General features: G+C 44.2%; 1 protein-coding gene across 2 annotated transcripts in view; it reads left to right on the top strand.

Annotated features, from left to right (window-relative positions):
- The window catches only part of FSHR (follicle stimulating hormone receptor), a 165,051-nt gene extending 144,342 nt beyond the window's left edge, over window positions 1-20,709 (top strand). For both annotated transcript variants that reach the window (XM_061168816.1, XM_061168815.1), the window contains 4 exons: window positions 3,199-3,267; window positions 3,377-3,451; window positions 15,005-15,190; window positions 19,476-20,709. In XM_061168816.1, the coding sequence (XP_061024799.1) occupies window positions 3,199-3,267; window positions 3,377-3,451; window positions 15,005-15,190; window positions 19,476-20,709 (1,564 nt within the window). The remainder of the gene's footprint in view (window positions 1-3,198; window positions 3,268-3,376; window positions 3,452-15,004; window positions 15,191-19,475) is intronic.
- The last annotated feature ends 990 nt before the right edge of the window (window positions 20,710-21,699 follow it).

Below are 21,699 nucleotides of genomic sequence, written 5' to 3'. Positions count from 1 at the left end.
TTATAGAAAATATATAAGTGGTAACCTGAAATTAATAGAATGTTAGATGTCAATTATCTCAATTTTTAAAAAAAGTCCGTTTGTACTAATAACGTTCTCACAGTTTTGCATACTGACACACATCCTTTTTGTCCAGAACATAAGACAGAAGGCAATCTGTCCTGATCTACCTAGTCTTAATTTTCCCAAGTGGAGGAAAAGAATTTGAGGAAATAAGAACTTTGGAGAGAGTCCCGCAAGCCCAAAACTACAAAAGAAGCATAGAGATCATAGCCACTCTTCACTGACTCCTGTCCACGAATACTGTGTGGCTCCCCAGAATTGAGAGCATACTCTCCTAGCGAGGACAGCTTTCTTAAGAGTCAGCATTTCTCAGACATGTCTCTAAAGGATAAATTCACATTTGTGAGAAAAGCATCTTTTTCTTTTCTTTTTTTTTTTTTTAACCTCAGATGGCCCTTAATCCATAGATAACAGAATCAGAAGATCCACACTCACCACAATTTAAGTCTCCAGTTGTTCCTAGTCCTGGCGCTATGTCTGGATGCAGGGGCACTTTCTCCTCCTAGGGACATCCAAGGGTACTCAGGAAAAATTTTAAAAGCCTGGCAAAACGGCTCTGATGACTGGAAAAGCTTTCTATACATTGGCATCTTTCAAAATCGTGAAGCCCTGTTCTATATATATAAATATATGTTATTTTAAAAACAGCCCAACAATGAAGGATTATCAGACACTTGGCTACCAGCCACCCCTACTCTGCCCTGCAACCAGAAACTCTGAACAGGGAAGTACCTAGCTATGGCTGACCAGCAGAATGGACTAATTCAGAAGAGATAAAATGAGGTTACATGTGTACCATCTCCCGGCACAGCCCGGCCACAGGAACTGCTCACTTCCTGTGCGTTTCCTCCCTTCCTCAACTGGCTTCCATCTCACTTGCCTGCCCCTCAAGGAGATTTCGTGGGCCAGGTCCCCGAGCACCTTCATTCTTTAGGATGAGGGCAGACTCTGCTTCTGGAGCCTCCTGAGCCTGCACTGAGTGAACACACTAGGGAAGGGACAAAACAAAAAGACTAAGGAAAGCATGATTCAGTTATTCCTTAGCTGACGCTCTGCCCTGTTTGTCGTCACCATCATCATGAGGTTGGTTTTAAAACCAGCACTACCTCTCTTAAGAAACTAGGCATATAGGTGATAAATATCAGCTTCTCTGGTAGTCGTTTGAGAGTCTTACAGCCTAATGTAAACCCAGGGCAAGAATTCTGTACATAATATGTTTTTTGTGTGCTGATCTGTTGTTGACAACAAAAAATGCCACTCGCTCCCCATGTGATGGCATCTATTAATTAAGAAAATCCATAAAGACAAAGGGCTACTTTAAATACAATAATTCTTTTAAATTAGTCTGCATTTTATTTAATCATAGCAACATCTATTTGCATGACATATACATGCAGAAAATGTTAATTATCTAGTCTATAGAAAAAAAGATAGGTAGAGCTCATATGGATTTGCACACTGCTTTTGTTGGATTAAGGGTCAGCCAACTACACCCAATGGGGCAAATCTGGTCCCTGATCTAGGACTAGCTTTTATAAGTGAAGATTTTGATGGTAGGGAACACAAACACTAAACCTAAATGAAGCAAAATGTTACCCCCAACAAAAGAAAAAAATTCATTCTTTTCAATAGTAGACCTATACTACAAAAAAATATTGTGCTCAATTATTACTATTATACTTTAAGTGTGGTCAATAAAAATTTCGTGGCAATTGTTTTATAAGTACCTATATAAAGTACCTATGTAACAATAACATTCTCATTTTGCCTCTTAACCCCACAGAACCTAAAATTTATTATTGGGCCTCCTATAGAAAAAGTTTGCTGACCCCTTTGTTTGATCCAAAACCCCCAGGATCCACCTCCCACAGGTTAGGGGCAGCTGCTCCAGCGACTGTCACCCCCCCGGGAATAGGCTGACAAATCAGTCAGGAGGCTGGATGTGCTGGGGTCACTTGGGTAGGCGTGGGGCAGGCAGGACTTGGGATGCACAGATACTTCTTGGCCATCGGAAGCCACCAATTGGTTGCTAATGTTTTGAAAGACTTGCATTGCTCCTGTGTGGATTTTCAGCTAACTGGCTTTCAGGAGGAAGAAAAACACACGCAGTTGTCCTCCTGTGGTTTTAAGCATGTTGAGCTACCCATTGCAGCACCGGAAACCATCTATGTCCTGAACACACGGAAACTTCTCCGGGTCAGCTTTTGGAACAGTGTGATTTGTACACCTACTGAGCCTGACAAGGGAAAGGACCTGACAGCAAATCAAGAGCAACGGATCAGAGGCTCTTCAGGCTGAGCTCTCCCGACCTTGGATTTCTGCTTTTGTTTTCAGATCCATCTAGGGGCACAGCAATGCAGAGCTGTCAGCCCAAGGTGTCCTTGGGCTCCCCTGTCCAGGCAAACCTGCTCACTGACCTTCTTGGCACAATCAGGATGACTGTTCCACATCCAGCCCCGCCTCCCCCAGAGCCTCCCCCCCCGCGCCCACTCACACCACCTCACCCCGCCACAGCCCACAGTCTCTATCACTGATTTCTCTTCCTTTCTGGCTTAACCCAGAGCCACCTCCACAAACCTCCAATAACCAAGTCCCTGTAGGTCACAGGAGATGTGCAGGTTGTCTGACAGCTTAATTAGATCACTTTCTGATGACAGCCAGGCCTGCTGCTGTGAATGAGCATGAGTGAGAGGCTTAAGGCCCTAGAGAAAGGTGATACAATATGTTCTTTCTCCATCTTATAAACACTTGTTCGATAACTCTATGATTTCTGTCCTTCAGGACGGGACAGATCTTGGTCTGCTCTCCCCATGGCATTGCCTCTGCACACAACTGATGTGTGCAAAGACCTTATGGGATCCAGGCTGCTATGCCTAAGTGTGCCTCCTCAAAATTAAATTTCATTTATTTCTCTGAATAAGTAATACATGCACATAATGCAAACTTCCAATGTTACAAAAGGTTATACAGTGATAAATCAGTCTCCCTTCCACCCCATCCCCAGGCTTTAAGGGTGGTATTTTATTTATGCCACTGACCTGCGCTGTCTGACCCTGCCCCAGTGCTTCCAATTATGAAACCCATGTATTGTTTGCATCCGACAGTATTGGTTTTTTAATGGGTCTTTTATTTCAGATGGCTGAGTAAGAATGGGATTCAACAAATACACAACTGTGCATTCAATGGAACCCAACTAGATGAGCTGTAAGTAGCCCTGACTATTCTTCCAGGCCATTTAGAGGAATGGCTCTTACAACAGTAATGTTTACACGGCTTTGTGTTTCCCTTCTTCTTTCCTCAACTCCATCCCCAGGAATCTAAGTGATAACAATAATTTGGAAGAATTGCCTAATGATGTTTTCCAGGGAGCCTCTGGACCAGTCATTCTGTGAGTAGCTTCCCCCACTTCCGTGTGCAAGAGATCAGCATCTTACATTAGAAGTCAACTTTCTCCAATTCAGGGAAGCTTATAACGCAGGGCTGGCAATTAAGATCAAATTTTATTTGTGTCATCTGCAAAGATTTATAGGACAATTTAGGGCTGATCCACATTCTAAATTTCAGTAAAGTCACAACAATAACAACAACAACTAACGTTTAATGAGCACTTACCAAGTCCCAGCCAGTGTTTTAAAAACTTAAGATGAATTTTCTAATTTAATCCTTACAATAACCTCTGTGGTAGGAGCTATTAGTCCCATTTTAGAGAAGAAAAAATGGGCTTCCCTGGAGGGGTCAATTCATCCAAGGTCACAGAAATTTTAGAGCACAGATTCCACACCAAACTGGTCTAACTCACAGTACACTCTTAACCACTCTGCTGTACATCTCTTCCCTGAAAGGGAAAGCACAGTTCTCCTTCCTCACTCTCAGTATCCAGGAGTTTCCCTCAAACCAGTGAGATATACACACACATTTATTTTTGGATCCTCTTTGTCTCGATTCCAGATCTCTTGGGATGCATCCAGTGCCTCACAGCCTTGCATCAGCACCTCTCCTCCTATTATTGCTTCCTCATCTCCATTTCTCCCCCCAAGAGTGACTTTCCCCTATTCTCTTCTCATCAGCCCCTGCCCTTCCACAAGGGTCACCCACCTCTTCCCTGACAATCTCAGCCAACAGTGAATGCTTCCTCCTGTGATTCCCATAGTCTTCATGGCTGCAGGGGCCCAAATCTGCAAGAGCTTTTTAAAAATGTGTTTTCCTAGGCTCCAAGCAAGACCCACTACATCTATTGACAAATGTACTGTAGAAATAAGAAAGGAATCTGGAAGGAAGGACTCAGATGCAAGAAGAAATAGTGAGCAAAGAAATAGATAAACATGTGACTAGATGTAAAGGTTTGCTAGATGATCCTCATATAGCCTGCCTAAGGCCATTTGGGGCATTTGGGAGCCACTAGCCAGCACCTCTTACTTGGCAGTCAGTATATATATTATCTACCTATCTACATACTATCTATCAGCATCACTTCATTTTCACCAAAGAGCTTATCCAGTTGACCCTTGAACAACACAGGTTTGAACTGTGTGAGTCCACTTACATGTGGATATTTTTCAATAAATATATACTATCTGTGGTTGGTTGAATCCTCGATGTGGAATCATGGATAAGGAGGACAGGGCTATGAAACTTGGGCATCCGTGGATTTTGGTATCTGCGGTGGGTCCTGGAACCAATCCCCAACAGACACCAAGGGGCGACTGTATTCTCCTTCAGGCTGGAACCCATGCACCTCTGGAATAAGATCCTGTATGGTAGAGCAGAAACTCCGTAAATGGTTATTACTGATGATAAAGGATATGTTGTGACCTTATATGGGACTCTGTCTCTTTGAAGAAGTTCAAAGATTATTCCAGAATGCCTGGTTTCAGATAGGCAATATATACAAATGAAGGGAGTGTCCACATGATTAAAGCACAGATGCCAGAGCAGACTACCTAGGTTTAAAACCAGTTCTTTCACCACTTTAAACCTCGGTTTCCTCACCTAAAAAATGGCAGAAACAATAATACCTATTTCCTAATACTGTTTGAAGCTTAATAATATTATATATGTGTGTGTGTATATATGTATTTATATTTATATATTCACTCATTGATTCACTCACAGATAGATTTTAGGCACCAGCCGTGTGCTATGCACTGTATATAGTGCAAGGAACAAAAGTTTTTCCTCACAGAAAGCTTACATTCTTATAAGGGGGAGTCAGACAATAGAACTAAATATGCAACTTAATATATCAGGTCATGATGCGCCCTATGAGGCACCAAGTAGGACACGGGCGTAACAAACGGGAAGCGCCAGGCATAGAGTCCCTGCGTTCCAATATACAGAGTCTTCAGAACTTGTAATGCTTAGTCAATGTTTCTTATTCTTAGAGTACCTGGGAGACAAACAGACTTAGAGAAAGTGCTTTTGATGCCTTAAACCAGCAGAATAGCAGTGTGTCCATTTCACTTAGCTAACAGTCCTGAGGGTTTTGAATGTGCCTAAATAGGCACCTCTATCTGTTACGTAAGAACATACCTGTGATGGGGTAGGCTTTCATATGTGACCTGTACCAGGTACACTATAAAATCACAGCACCTTAACCACGGTCTGCTACTGAGAACACTCAAGTTGGACAGGATCCCCAACTAGCTCATTACCCAGCTGAGGAAGCCAGAGACAGAAATGCGAAGTGACCTGCTAACGATCACACCGCCGCCGTTAAGTGGCAGAGCTTAAACCAGAAACTAGGTCTCTTGCCTTACATGCCATGTAGTCCCAACATACCATGTCACCAAAAGTACATAAACATGTCCAATCAAACATCTAAAAGGGCCCCTAAAATTAACTGTGAACTAAAATAGGGGGGAAGATAACTATAAACGCGAGACCCCTGAGCCCAAGAACACCAGTAAGTGACACACACACACACACAGCACAGAAGAACGTCCCCTGCAGTTGACAAGCAGGTCCCAGGCTGAGACACTGTGCAGTGTGTCTGATCAGTGTTCAGTGGAAAACACAAACATGAACCCACAGCCAGCCCTGCCACGAATGCCGGCAAGAAGGGATGCCGTCATCACCAGCCGTTCTGCAGGGTCCTCGAGTTACAGGCCCATTTTCCACCCTTTTACCACAGAAACAGTGAATAAAATTTATAGAAAATCCAAAGGAATTATGAAGCACTTGCCATGACTTAAAAAGGTAGAGAGTGATAATACATTCCTACATCTTTTCATTTCAATGCATGAGGATATACGTGCAATATCCTGGCTGAAAGCCCAGCCTGTAACTGCTGGTCTCCTTCTCCTCCCCTTAGGGGCAAGAGGGTTGATCAGCTTAACAAGCCTCCTTTTTTGGGGGCTTTCAGGTTAGTCCGCAGATGTCTTACCAGCCTCTCTTGCTGCTAACCTGGGACTCTAGGGCCTATCCCATCGCCTACTTCTGCAACCTGATGCGCCAACCCCCGCTAAACCCTGGCCTGAGAGCTGCTTGTTTAGTGTGTGCAGAGGACCAGCCCACGCTGGTGCTGTGGGTTCATGGGTTGGAGAAGGAGTGTGTGTAGACCACTCAGCCCACAGTAGATGCGGCTCAGGTTAGGGCTGTGACCGTGGCTTGATTCAGATTCCCCTCCCAGAAAATCAGACTGTGATGTGGATATTTGCATGCAAAAGGTTTACTGGAGAGTGCTCTTGGAGTCTGTGGGGGGTGCTTGATGGACGCAGAATCAGGCTAACAGGGAAGTTGAACTACAATGCATTTGCAACAGAAGCTTCCGCTAATCCTATGGGGAGCTCTGGCATTAAGACGGCCCTTCAAAATTGACTGAATTAAGGCAAGGGGCCGGGCCTTTTCATCAACAGTCATTGGGTGCAGGCTGGCCCTGAGGAGGAGCCAAGTCTTGGCTGAGTCAGGCGAGGGCAAATCCCAGAGCAGAACTCGGCTATGGGCCACCTCAGCTGTGAGTGGTCCTCAGCTGCCCTCAAGCCATGGTTCTAAATTTGACCTTGCATCAGAATCACCCGGCATGCTTGTAAAACCCTAGATGGCTGATCCCCACACCCAGAATTTTTGATTCAGCAGGTCAGGGGTGGGCCTGAGAACCTGCACCTCTAACAACTTTGCAGGTGAAGCTGACGTTGCTGGTACAGAAAGCACGCTGAGAATCACTGCCCTAGAACCAGTGCTGGGAACAGGGAAGCTTGGCCGGGTCTCCAGAATATCTCCTCCAAGAGCTAACTGTGGTGAATCTCCCTCCCCAACAGGCTCAGTGTTTTGTCCCCAGTAGATATATGCAAGGGATTCTAAAAGAGTTAAGGGGAGGGCACCCAAACCAAACATAACTCCTTTCCTGAAGGCAAAAATTTTAGTTGAGTGCAAAACAGGGAGCCTCTGAACACCTGAGGGTGCAAGGATAAGATGTTCCACTGCAAAGAGAAATAGATGCAGAGAAAGCTAGGGGCACACAGACAAGCTCCATTGAGTTTCTGAGGAGCAGTCTAGCATCCTGACTTCCCCCTCATGAGTCTTGACCTTGAACATCAGTAGCCATCTGAGTTTTCACCTGATATTCTGAACTCGCTCAAGTTCTCTTTTCCTTCCTTCCTTCCTTCCTTTCTTCCTTCCTTCCTTTCCTTCCTTCTTTCTTTTTTTTTTTTTTTTTAAGCAATCAAGCAATTGCTGTTTCCTTGGGAAAACATTTCCTGTGGGGAAAATTTAATGCATTGCCTTTGCAGGCTGGAGCTGGTACAATCATATTCTGATGGTTGTTTATCAAATTGATTTGGCTATAGCTCAGATTCATTCGATAGTTCAGATTCAAACACTGAGGTATTTGTATAAGAATGATTCTCTTCCATTACCAGTGTACCCACGGTCCTATAGATATCAAATTGCCTTTTTATTCCGCCTGGGATCATGAAAGAGAGGTCTTCTAGCCATCTGTCAGTGTAGTATACACCAGAAATGTGCTCTCACTTATGGAAATGATTGACCTGTAACAATATCTTTGCTGGGAAAAATAGAAATTGTTCAAATCACATTTGTGGCACTGGCTATAACACACTTTATTAAATGGGGCACAGAGCACAGTTTAACTCTCTGGACTCAGTGTCTTATTACTGACTGCTGTTTCCCTTTCTACTTTGTATCTCAAAATCAAGAATCCTAACAATGTTGAAACAGTTCAGGATTACTAAATCTCTTCAGCCATTGTCTTATGAGTCTCCTGTTGGTACTACGTTTCAGGATTTAAATTCTCAAAACCAGCCAGAATGTAGCATGTGCTGAAATGTTAACCAAAGTGGCACCTTAAAAAGAAAGGCTGTCGGCATGAGACCAGCCTGAAAGACAAGGATTAAAAACACCAGCCCATGATTACCCCTTCCCCTGTTGATATAAATGTCTATGGACTTTTCTTAATCCGTGGAGATACCAGAGAAACATTTTTCTGCCAGTCCAAAATATGGAAGTCTTATGATAGTTTCCATGTTTACTCACCCCAGCAAGTATGCAGTAAGCTTGAAGTCAACACTCCTACAAACACTTTTATTTCCCTATCACCCAGGAACCACTTCTGCTAAAGACTTTTGCTTTACCAAACTCTAAGTGACTCTGCACCTCTCTCCTACCAACCACTCCCTCCTTTCAATATCCACCAGCGGAAGCTCGGGATCCCAGGACACTGACAAGATGCCATAGTCCCCCAGAAGCAAAGCTACCTAGTGAAAATGACAGCAGCTCACATATTTTGCAGCTGTGATGAGGAGGGACCCGAAATACAAGCTAACTCCAGAACACTCGGCAGACAGAAAGGCACCAACGCTTCCCAAGCAGCCTTCCCCATCCAATACCTAGTCACTGGACTGCATGCAGGTCAACCCACACACGCATTAGTCTATTTATTCTTCAATCTGTGTCTATCTCCTTGTAAACTTTGCACAAGGATGCTCTCTTCCTTGATTCCTTTGATACTCTCAGTCACATATAATTGCCTGCTGCAGAAGCACCGTTTTGCTGAGCCCCTTTTAAATCCAGATTTCCTCTCAGTCTGCCTTGCATCTTTCCCCCTTCAGAATTGCTCTTCTGTAAGACTTGCTTCAACTTCTCATTTTTTTTATGATGCTGAGACATCTCTGCTTATCAGACAAGTATCCACTGAGTAGATTTCATGAACCCAGCTCTGTGCCAAATATTAATACCGTGTAGAACACAAAAGTATCTTAGTAATCCCTGCTCTCAGAGCATCTGAAACCTGGCTGAGGGGCCAAAACAAATATACATGAAAAGCTGAATAGTATGAAACAACGAAAGAGATAATACAAGGTACTAGAGTCTCTGTAAGTGCTAGAGGTCAGAAGACATCACAGCTGGCTGGGGTGATCTATCTAGTTCCTTTCCCAATCCTCCATCAGTGCCACTCCTGAGCCTATCTTTGAACAAAGCAACAATTTTCTGGGTGCTTACTATGTGAAAGGCACTGCTGAGAATGCAAGGAGCCCTCTGCCCTCCAGGAGAGAGAAAATGCAAATACAAAGAGCTAGTATATAAAGCAAAAGATGGTAAGTGAGAGAGGCAGAAAGTATACAGACTATAGTGCTATTGCACTCTTAATGGCGTTCAAGGAAAAATACATCTACAGCTGTTAAAAATGATGGGGATGATAGACTCTCAGAGACTTCAATGCGAGTCTGTTTGGGTACTCTATTTCTGCATAAAAGCTATCCTTAAACTCAGTGGCTTAAAACAATCATTCCATTTTCCCCCCAGTTTTATGTTTTAGAAGTTTGGGTGGCTTGTCTCTGATCCATGTGATGTCGGCTCAGATGCCTGGGTCCAGGGGGTCTACTCCAAGCTGTCCCCTTAACTCATATATCTGGTGCATCTGTGCTCCTTGGTACCCCTCTACAGACACACACACACACACACACACACACACACACACACACACACACACACACACACAGCATCTCGTCCTCCAGAACCCTCTGTGCATGGCTTAGACTTTTTCCAGCATGGCACTCTCAGGGCATCAGAGTTCTTTCACTACAGCTTAGGGCTCTATAAGACCAATTTAGAAGCTATCAGTGCTCTGAAAGGCAAGGTCCAGAACTTGTACAGCAACACTTTCATCATACTCTACTATAGGCCAAAGACTCAGTTCAGCCTGGATTCAAGGGAAGGGCAAACAGACCCTCTATGGAAGAGTATAAAGAATTTACAGTCATCTTTAATCGACTACAGAGTCAATGAGAGAATACCATGGTATTGCACAGAATACAAAAATCTGTTTATTTTTGGAAATATTCAATTGCTGTGATTTTTGTATATTTTAAAATCAAGGGGGGAAGGCATAACTAAGAAAAAATAGCCTTCTGTTTTGAATCACTTGATTTTAGAAATATGAAAAATGTTGATGGCAGGTAATAAATGATTGCCCTTGTTTAAATTATTCCTGAAGCACTTTGTTTATACCTTCACCTCATTCCTTGGAGGAAGCCTTGAACTGTTTTAGACAAAACAGGCAATCTTTGCTCCCTTCCATATTTGAGGGGAAAAAAGAAGACCCCATAGACCAGGCAAAACAAGAACTTGGTCACCGGGACCAGAATATCAATAGCAGAACTGGTCAGAGGAGCAATTGCCTGAAGAGAGAAACTAGAAAGATTCTTTTAGGGCAGAGAATAAAGTTGAGAAGCTCTGGAGCAATGGAAAGGCTACGTGGAGAACAGGCCAGGACAGCTGGATCTTTCAGCAGCAGAGAGCGAAGACTCATCACAAGGACAAAGGTTCATGGATCAGACACTTATCTCCAGGGACCCCAGCTATGAAGAATTAGAATACGTAGGCAAGAACTAGAAAAGAGACCTTGGAACACCGAGGACTTTTACCTCATGGTGATGGCAATGAATGTTGTGAGAGGTAGTTAAATTCCAGATCTATGTGGAAGGTAAAGCCAAGTCATTTTGCTGAGGGTTTGCATGTGGGGTGTGAGAGAAAGAGTAGTCAAGGATGACTTCCAAGTTTTTGCATAAACAACTGGAAAGGCTGTAAGTAGAGCAGGTTTGGGGAAATATCAGGAGCTCAATTTTTAATATCTAGAGCTTCACCTTCTTATTCGACATCCAAGTAGAGATTATAAGGAGGTAGCTGAAATATGAGTCTGGAGTTTAGGAGAGAAAAGCAGCCTCAAGATAAAAATTGGGGGGGGGGAGGGGACATCAGCATATAAATGGTGTTTAAGTCATAAGACTAGAGGAGTTCACCTACAGGGTAAGTGAAAATGGAGAAAAGAAGGCTAGGCTCTGAGCCCATAGGTCTAAAAGTTGGAGTTCAGGAAGGAACCAGCAAAGAAGAAACGTCCAAAGAGTCAGGAGACAAATATAACTAGATATAAAGAAAGTCACCAGGAAGATGTAAAAATTCTATATTTATATGTACCTAAAAAATTATCCTCAAAAATATGTAAAGCAAAAATTGACAAAACTTAAAGTAGTAGTACACCAATCCAAGATCATAGTCGGAGATTTTAGTGTACTTTCCTCAGGATAGAACAAGCAAGCGAAAAAATCAGCAAGCACACCGAAGTATTTGAACAATAGCATTGACAAATTTGATCTATTTGGCATCTAACAAGGAGGGGAACTAAGTAAAATATACATAGGTTTTACATAAATGGTAATCCTTAACTCTGATAATGTAAATTTGTCTAAATATCAAGCAGGGCTTTGGCAGTCCTGAGATTATTGCTACTAGTCCTAGGACTTGAGGGCCCAGTGAGGCTGTGGGAACTGGGACGACTGGTAGCTGCTGGGTCCTCAGCAGATCTGTTTGATGACAGCTGGAATCACAGAGGAGCTGCTGCCTGAGGTAAAGAAGGGATGAGAAATGCCTAAGTTCACCCTTCCGCCCACCACCCCCCCCGCCCCGTCCCACCAGTGCCATTTGCTGAACCCAACTGAAAGCTGATTGACAAGGCGGTACCTGGGAAATGGAACCCTTGGAGGCCACCTCTCCTGCAATACAGAGCAGAACACAGAAAAGGGCACAGGATGGATGTGAGAGAAGTGAGGCAAGACCAGCACATCATGTCCAGTGCTTTGTACTTCATTGGAAGTGTAATGGGGAACAATTGACTAGTTATAAGCAGGAAGTCACAATTAGTTGGCATTTGTAAAATATCACCCAATCTGCAGTGTAAAGATTGCGTTAGAGAGAGAGCTAGATGGCCACGATGATTAATTTTATGTGTCAAGTTGACTGGGCCATGGGATGCCCAGATAGCTGGTAAAATAGTATTTCTGAGTGTGCCTATGAGAGTGTTTTCAGAAGAGATTAGCATTGGAATCAATAGACTGAGTAAAGAAGATTCATCCTCCCCGTGTGGGTGGGCATCATCTAACCAGTTGAGGGCCCTAAAAGAACAAAAAGGCAGAGGAAGGGCAAATGTGCTTCTTTTCTTCCTGAGCTGGAACATCCATCTTCTCCTGGCCTTGTGCATCAGGGGTCCTGGTTCTTGGGCCTTCAGACTCTGAGACTTAAACCAGTGGCTGTCCTGGTTCTCAGGCCTTTGTCTCTGACTGAATTATACCACAGACTTTCCCGGTTCTCCAGCTTGTAGATGGCATATCATGAGACTTCTCGGCCTCCAAAATCACATGAGCCAAGTTCCATAATAAATCTCCTCTTATATACCTCTATATATCCTATTGGTGCTGTTTCTCTGAAGAACCTTAATACAATGGTCATGAGAAGAATAGTTATGAGACTGTTGCCTTTCTCTCTAGGCAGAGATTATGGTGACTTAGACTAAAGCTGTGGCCAAAAAAGTGGACCAATTTGAAACAAATGTAAAAGTTAGGCTTGTGAGAAGAAGAAAACTGAGTCCGAGGGAGGGAGGGGGAGGGGTCAAGGATGACTCCCAGGCTTCTAGCCTCAACAACAGGGGGAGATGGAGGAGTCATTTGCTAAGATAAGAAAAGCAAAAGGACGAACATATTTACAAGGAAGATGGTAAATTCAGTTTTGATATTTGCAAGTTATCAAAAGGGTGGGATCTGATGGACAATGGATTATCCATTGGATTATGGGCTTGGAGTTCAGAAGTAGTATCTGAGCTGGGATGTACATTGGGAAGCCATCAGCATATACCTGGTATCTGAAACCAAGAAAGTGGGTAAGATCACCTGGGAAGATTATGTACAGTCAGAAAGGGGCCTGAGTTTAGAGGGACTCCAATAGATAAAGGAGAAAGAAAAAATCAGAAATAAGTCAAAGTAGATGTCAGAAGAAATTGAAAAGAATGTGATGCCAAAAAAAAGACTGTCTCAGGAAGGAGGAGTGTTTTACGGGTGAAATGTAATTGAGAAATCAAGAAGGTTAGAACTAAGAGGAACTTCCAATGAAGAACTAAGGTTAGAACTTCTAATGAAGTACAAAGCGCTGGATATGATGTGCTGGTCATCATAGTTAGCTTAGTGTGTATTGTTTCTCTAGGGACTGGGAAGAAACTGAGCTGCATTGGGAAATGAGGAAATGGTGACATCAAGTATGGACAACTAGTATAAGAAGTTTGATTGGGAAAGGGAAGTGACAATAGGGCAGCAGCTACGAGTAGGTTTCACTGAACAACAGGAAGCATTATAAACTTTTGAGCAAGAGAATGAATGACACAATGAAAACAAGGCTTTGAGAAAGTAATTTTCGCCAGACTGGGAGAACATATGGGGTAGCAGATATATATTCACACCCCCAAGTTTCATTGCTCCTAGTGCCCAATGCTTTGACTTACAGGAAATGCAGACATTAGAAGATTCTCCTTCACCAAGTATATCCAAGGATGCTTGAAATGAATCCATCCTGGTCATCACTTGCTACCACTTCCATTAGAAGCACTCATTTACGGCCAACCTTCTGGCCCCAACAGGTCTAAGCCGATGCCATTTAAATCTCTTCACTCCCACCCCACTGGTCAGGTTGTTTTGAGGGTTTCAGCTGCCAACGGTGCTGCCAGAAAATGGCCCATGTTACTCGTGTTGCTGCCAGAAAGGATGGAACTCTGGAACCCTCCAGTGACAGAGACCTCGTTAAAATGACCATTTACACTGGTTTCCACATAGACCTCCTGACTCACCAAGGCACAGACTCTCCGACAAAGCAAGAACAACTGCGTGTGTGTGTGTGTGTGTGTATGTGTGTGTGTGAGATGTTTTCTGATAACAGCTGCCAGTCATCAAGTGCTGTCTGTTGGTCAGGAAGTTCTCTATGTACTTTAGCTCATTTAATTCTCACAACAACCCTCTGAGGTAGGTATGGTTATTATTCCTGTTTTATAGCTGAGGAAACTGACACATGGAGAAGTGAGATAACTTGACCAAGGTCACCAGTCTAATAGATAGAGGGGCAGGGTACACGAGCAGGCAAGTCTGGCTGTGGATGCCACGCTCACCACCACCACTCTCTATTGCCACTTTGACTTTGTGCTGAGGGTACCTGTGTTGCCCACCGATACCTTTTCCCCTTATGGTGTGTTCTCTTTGCATCCTTTTCTGAAATATGGCCACAGATGCCACCCCAGCTCACTGGATATATTTTTACATCTAGTTTTATGGTGAGGAGGAAATGATCTCACTTCCTCGGTCCTATGTGGGTATCTATTCTATAGATAGACTGTGGAAGGGGAAAGAGATACATTTAAGCCCCAGATCAGCCAGGACGCAAGTACATCCAGGACACAGAGTGGCATGTTATCTATGTCCTCCTACCACAAATATAAGGGCCAAATGTCCCTTTAGCCAAATATTGATCTGACCAAGGCGTGCTGGATGAATTGGAGTCTCCCTCCTCACCCATGTAAAAATATCACTACTGTGGCTGCTATGTTGATGGCTAAGCAGAGCAGAAAATGTTAGGCCCACAGTAATCAGGTTATGTTTACCTTTTCTCCTTACAGAGATATTTCAAGAACCAGGATCCATTCCCTGCCTAGCTATGGCTTAGGAAATCTTAAGAAGCTGCGGGCCAAGTCAACTTACAACTTAAAAAAGCTCCCCAGTCTGGAAGCTTTTGTCACAATCGTGGAGGCCAGCCTCACCTACCCCAGCCACTGCTGCATCTTTGCCAACTGGAGGCGGCAGATGTGAGTCTTCTCGTGTCCGCCCCTGAGCCCCACTCGGGCATTTCTCCAACGCAGACCTTGGTCCACAACTTCTACACCTGTGTGGCATGAAGAGGATCCCCTGGCAGAGGCATCCACGATGAAATCCCTTAGGCATAGTCTAGATCAAAGCTTTAGTGTTCTCTCTGAAAATGGGCTCACAGGAGAGGGCTACCCACATGGTAGGCTACCTACCAAATATTAAATGAGCTAACATGAAAAACACCAAGCAAGCCTGACTCGCAGCTGATGCTTAATAAATATTTGTTCCCTTTTCCCTTTGTCCCGACATGGATTTATCCTTCGAGTTCCAAACTCTGCACCCCATAAGTGTGCCAGGGACCATCAAAGTCAGCCTTGGAAGGGAGAAGCATAAATGCCATAGCAAAGACTGATGCACACGCCCGCAACACATCCCAGCAACTGGAAACCTCCCTAACCCATCTTCGGAGCTTAGCACCTCAGAGGCAGGACTAAGATTGTGACATCTGTTCACTTTGGCTTTCCAGGCTGCTCAGGTTTCAGGAACCCCAGATTACAGAGGGTAATCCAAACAAAGCCAAGTCCTAGTGGGTAACTGGTTAAAAAGCTGAGGTTCTGGAGAGAGTGGAGAGGGAGTACTTTAGAGATTACATGTTCAGGTATTTAAACTGGAGACAGTGGAGAGGGAGTACTTTAGAGATTACATGTTCAGGTATTTAAAGGAGCCACTGGAGATATAGTTTATTGGGTATCAGGAGTTCTCAAAGCTTTCTGCCTCTCGTAAACTCACTGATAAAATTCACACCACGCAGTGGCACTCAATCAGATGACGCCTCATTCCCACTCTTGTACAGTAGCCCAGCACGAATACAGCTTCTGGGATACTCTTTCACTGCTTAACGCAGTCTCTATTATTCAACCTTAACATGCAGACGTGTCCCCTACTCTAAAGCAAAGTGAAACAACCAAACAGTACACACCCTAAATTAACTAGCAGTCCACACTCAGACCCATTTAAAGGATCTGCAGAAAAGGGGCTGCTCTTCAGAATTAGCATGCATCACTGGGGAACTCTCCAGAATCAGACACTCCTCACAGATTAGCTCAAGGGCCAGGGGATTTCTTCCTAATGACTAGAATTCTTAAGGGCTTGGGCTAAGGCAGCAAGGCCCGCCTCTTTTATATTCCAGGAAGAGATACTCCAGCCAGGGCAAGAAAGATACCCATTTCACTGCCAAAACCCTGGAACTAAATACCCCCCAGGAGAACTCTCAGAGGACGTTAAGAGCACTGAAGGAGCTGTCCATCACGCGCCGTCTGCCTCAGCGTCCGCACACCAGAGAAACATATCCTCTTTCTCTGTTGCTTAGACTCCCCTTCTTAGTGTAGATGTGGCCTCAGGGCTCTCCTCCCGACTAGAAATCTCCGCATCTGCCTTACATTGTACCGTGACGTGAAGGCTTCCCTGATCCCTCCAGACCACCGGGCTCTCACCCTCTCTAGGTCCCTATTGTAACTTACAACAGGGCTTGTCAGGTGCGGCGAAGGAGAGGCCCACGCCTCTTCTAGGAAGACATGCCAAAACGGGGTGACAAAAATAGCAAGGGTGTTTAGTCTTTATGTTTAACAAATTCACAAACCCAAAACAATATGGTTCTGCTATTCAGAAGACAACTGTAGGTGTGGTTAGGTAATGAAATTTGAGTTTAAAGTTGTGTGATGAAATTGTTCCTCCAATCCCTGTAAATGTTAGGCCCTCGTGACTGTGACATTTTGGCCAATGGACCTCGTGGACTTTCATGGAAAGACCTTATGAACCATGCCCCTCATCTGTCATTTAACCAGTTATGTCCAGACTCAGCTTGCATTGATATTTTGCCCTAGTTTTGTTATGTATTGTATTTAGGCCTTTTCTTCCCGGCTAGATTTTAAACTGATGCACTGTGGCATATTCATTAAGTACTCACATAGGGCCTAGACCTCGACATGAACTCAGTAAGTAACCACATCCTCTCTCTTCATATTGCTGATACCTGTCAAGTACTCACTGCCAGGCACTGTAATACTTTGCAGCTTTATCTCATTTAATTTTCACAAAGGTAAAAACACCATTTTTATTCCCTTCTCACAAAGGCAGAAACTGAGGCTCAGAGACAGTAAATAACTTGACAAACACCAAACAAACTCAGATCCAAACTCTCTGGTCTGTCTGTCTGTCTCCAAAGCTCAGGCTCTCGGCCACTCAGCCATGCATTTCCCAAGTATCTGTTCATTGATTTATTGGCATCCAAGAGTACTACTTTTTAACCTCACCCCAAACTGAATTCCCAGCTCTTTATAATACTTAGGATTTGCCGAGGTACTGCAGAGGCATGACTTTATTTCCCCTGTTTCCATTTTTCTTTCTATTCTTAAGAGACATACATTGTTTACCTTTCCCCCACTCATGTCATTGGGTCACTTCTGTTTCAGGAAAGGGAAGCATCTATATTTAAAATATGTTCGTAGCAGTATCAAAAATAAGCATCTTCACCGAAGCCAACATAAGCCCCGGGAAGTGAAGGCTGTGTCCGTCTAGATGGTTAGTCGGATCCGTTTCAGTGAACCGAATCACAGTCTGTTGGCACCAGGTTACTTACTTCCTGTTCCTAGAACTGGGCTGCCGCTAATCCAATGACAGGGTTTAGGAGTTGGGAGTTAGAATAAGAAACAAAGTGATTCTCTTGTCCCCTCTTTGCCCATCTCTGAACTTGCCTCACCTTTCTTGTAAGATCTCTGACTATACCAAAAGATTTTCTGCACATTTTCAATTACACGTATGTTAACTGTTTAACCTCCTTAGTGTAAACTGTGACTGATGTGAAAAGCTCTATCAGTCTCTATAACAACAAATGACACATCATCCAGGAGAAAAAAAAAAAAAGAGTCCCTTGATCCAAGGGAAAATGACTTTCTGGCAATTCAGTTCACTTTCTGGAGGGGAGAGAAAGGAGAGGGTTCTCCCTAACAGCCCCTTCTCCTAGAGGTTGATGCGGAAAAGTTCAGTCCGTGTCTGCTGGCACACTTGGCCAGCCCTCATCCTTTAGTACCTAATGGAATCTTTACCTCCTCCACGCCCCAGTCACTCTCTCCGTCTTATTGGGGAGGGGGGTCTTTGAAGAGTTTTAACACTCACCTGCCCACTCACTCAAGAGATTATGTTAAGGCCCAAGAGAAATGCAGTCACTTACCATTGCTGTGAGCTTGCCCCTCAGGGAGGGAGGAAGGGAATGGGCTGTGTGTGTGTGTGTACACATGCATTTCCATCCAAAAGAAGACCCAATGTGAAACATTCCCATTCCTTAAGCTTTTGCTTCAAAACAGAATTATTACCCTCTGGCTCTACAGGCACTATCCGCTTGTCTGGATAGAATATTTATCATCTGGCTTTCATTCAAATCCCTTCTGGAAGTGCCTCTATCGTGTTGATGAGGCCTCTTGTACATTGGGGTTTAAAGGGAAAGCTAAGACAGAAATGTGAGCCTGAGAAGAGCCAGTTCCTCAGGGAATGAGCTACAATCTTGGAATAAATTAGGCCCCCTTGCACCTGCATTTGCCCTTCTGGGCACTCACTAGCAAACTACTTAATGTGAGAGAGCCAGGATTACCCTGCAGACGAATATATGCCTGAGGCTTGTTGTGGCCCCTGGGGATTGAAATAATAAAGAATAGGCCCCTCAGTAACATTTCAGGCAAATTAGCAGACCTCCTGGTAGCCTGAGTACCAAAGAGCCAGGGACAGGGCTGGCTGGGAACCAACTACAGACTCTGATCTCCTAATTGATGTAGATAAAAGAAACTCTTATTTGAGTCAGAGAACAGTCCAGAGCTCCCAGGACTGGAGTTTAGAGTAGAGGAAAGGGGGTATACCCTACTCAGCATATGAAGAGAGAGCTGAATGGAGATGGGGAAGGGTGAGGGTGGAGTTGATATCAGGTCTGTAAATTATTTGCACTTAACAGCAAAGCTTAGCTAGTCCCAGGCGCCTTCCTCCCCACATTCAGGTTGTGGCCAGATGGTTTCCCCAGTGGGCCATCCAACTCTACGAATATATGCACGAGTTGTTCCGTTCATTTACAGTAAGCAGCATTAACCCTTGAGTTTAGCCTCAAGGGCAGACAAACTGTTATAAGAAAAAAAAAAACTCTCAGGAAGAAACCCCACTCTCTACCCCGTGTAAAGACAGTGATATATTTGCCATTCTGGATCCAACGTATTGACTCTATTCCTTTTTGTATTTTTCTAGCTCTGACCTTCATCCAATTTGCAACAAATCTATCTTAAGGCAAGAAGTTGATGATATGACTCAGGCTAGGGGTCAGAGAGTCTCTTTGGCAGAAGACGATGAGTCCAGCCACGCCAAAGGATTTGACATGATGTACAGTGAATTTGACTATGACTTATGCAATGAAGTGGTTGACGTGACTTGCTCCCCCGAGCCAGATGCATTCAATCCATGTGAAGATATCATGGGGTATGATATCCTCAGAGTCTTGATATGGTTCATTAGCATCCTGGCCATCATTGGGAACACCCTAGTGCTCTTGGTCCTGATCACCAGCCAATACAAACTCACAGTCCCCCGGTTCCTTATGTGCAATTTGGCCTTTGCCGACCTCTGCATTGGAATCTACCTGCTGCTCATAGCATCAGTTGATATCCACACCAAAAGCCAGTACCACAACTATGCCATTGACTGGCAAACTGGAGCAGGCTGTGATGCTGCCGGCTTTTTCACTGTCTTTGCCAGTGAGCTCTCAGTCTACACTCTGACAGCCATCACGCTGGAAAGATGGCACACCATCACCCATGCCATGCAGCTAGAACGCAAAGTACAGCTCCGCCATGCTACCAGCGTCATGCTGGTGGGCTGGATCTTTGCTTTTGCAGTCGCCCTCTTTCCCATCTTTGGCATCAGCAGCTACATGAAGGTGAGCATCTGCCTCCCTATGGATATTGACAGCCCCTTGTCACAACTGTATGTTATGTCCCTCCTTGTGCTCAATGTCCTGGCCTTTGTGGTCATCTGTGGCTGCTACACTCACATCTACCTCACGGTGAGAAACCCCAACATTACGTCCTCCTCTAGTGACACCAAGATCGCCAAGCGCATGGCCATGCTCATCTTCACTGACTTCCTCTGCATGGCGCCCATCTCCTTCTTTGCCATCTCTGCCTCCCTCAAGGTGCCCCTCATAACTGTGTCCAAGTCAAAGATCCTCCTGGTCCTGTTCTACCCCATCAACTCCTGTGCCAACCCCTTCCTCTATGCCATCTTCACCAAGAACTTCCGCAGGGATTTCTTCATTCTGCTGAGCAAGTTTGGCTGCTATGAAATGCAAGCCCAGACCTATAGGACAGAAGCCTCATCCACTGCCCACAACTTTCATCCAAGGAATGGCCACTGCCCTCCAGCTCCCAGGGTTGCCAATGGTTCCAATTACACACTTATCCCCCTAAGCCACTTAGCCCAGAACTAAAGCACACTGTGCAAATGTTTCTGAGTGTTGAATGACAATTAAGTCTTGCTTTGAAGAATATGCCATGGCATAGCTGATAGAGCACTTCTACACACTTCATCTAATTTAATCTTCCTGGCACATCCATAAGGTAAATTAGTCAGAAACTATTAACTCCATGTGATTCATTAGGAAGCTGAAGTATTAATAACAACATTAATAATTAAAATAATGTAATGCTACATCACATTTGCTTTATCCTTTATAAATGTTCAAAGTGCTTTTGTTCAGGTCATCTCAGCCAATCCCTATAAAAGTCCTATTAAACAGGTAGAACAGGAATTATTCTTGGAGTTTTATAGATGAGGAAACCAAGACTCAAAGGGTTAAGTGACTTGTTCAAAATTGCTTGGCTTACAAGAGGCAGAGCCAAAATTAAGTGTTCTGACTCCCAGGGAACTTCCAAGAGAGGCAGCACAATATTCATTCATTCATTCATTCATTCATTCACTCAACGAATATCTATTAAGCACCAATGTGATGGCTTTGTAATGTGTCAACTTGAGTAGGCTGAACTACACTTGCCAGAATTCCCTTTCTTATATGTTTCCCATTAGGGTGGGCCACAGGGATGATTCTCAGGAAAATAGGAGGGTGGAAGGGAAGCTGCAGCCATTTTTTCACTCACGCTTTGCTGCTCATCTGCTGGTTCAGCTCACTGCTGTGATGCAACAGCTGGGCCTGCAATGGCTCCACCATCCCCTGAAATCTTCTTCAGGTTCTCTGCCTCCTAAGCCAAGTATATGTGTTTAGCTCCATGATGAAGAACCCCAACTTCTGCAGAACACTTTTATCACCAAGGTCAGAAGCAACAATAACAGAAATAGAGCTCAGTTTGACCTTGTGGGGTTCCGTCTCATGCTCGTGGCTTGGCTTCAAGCATGCTTATGATCTTCCCTTTATGACTGCCTGCCCTATGGACTTCAAGCTCTAGCATCAGATGTAGAGACA

This window comes from Eubalaena glacialis, chromosome 14 (assembly GCF_028564815.1).
Source record: "Eubalaena glacialis isolate mEubGla1 chromosome 14, mEubGla1.1.hap2.+ XY, whole genome shotgun sequence".
Classification (NCBI taxonomy): Eukaryota; Metazoa; Chordata; class Mammalia; order Artiodactyla; family Balaenidae; genus Eubalaena; species Eubalaena glacialis.
Note: the sequence above shows the minus strand (reverse complement) of the source record. Positions and strands in the feature narration are given on the sequence as shown.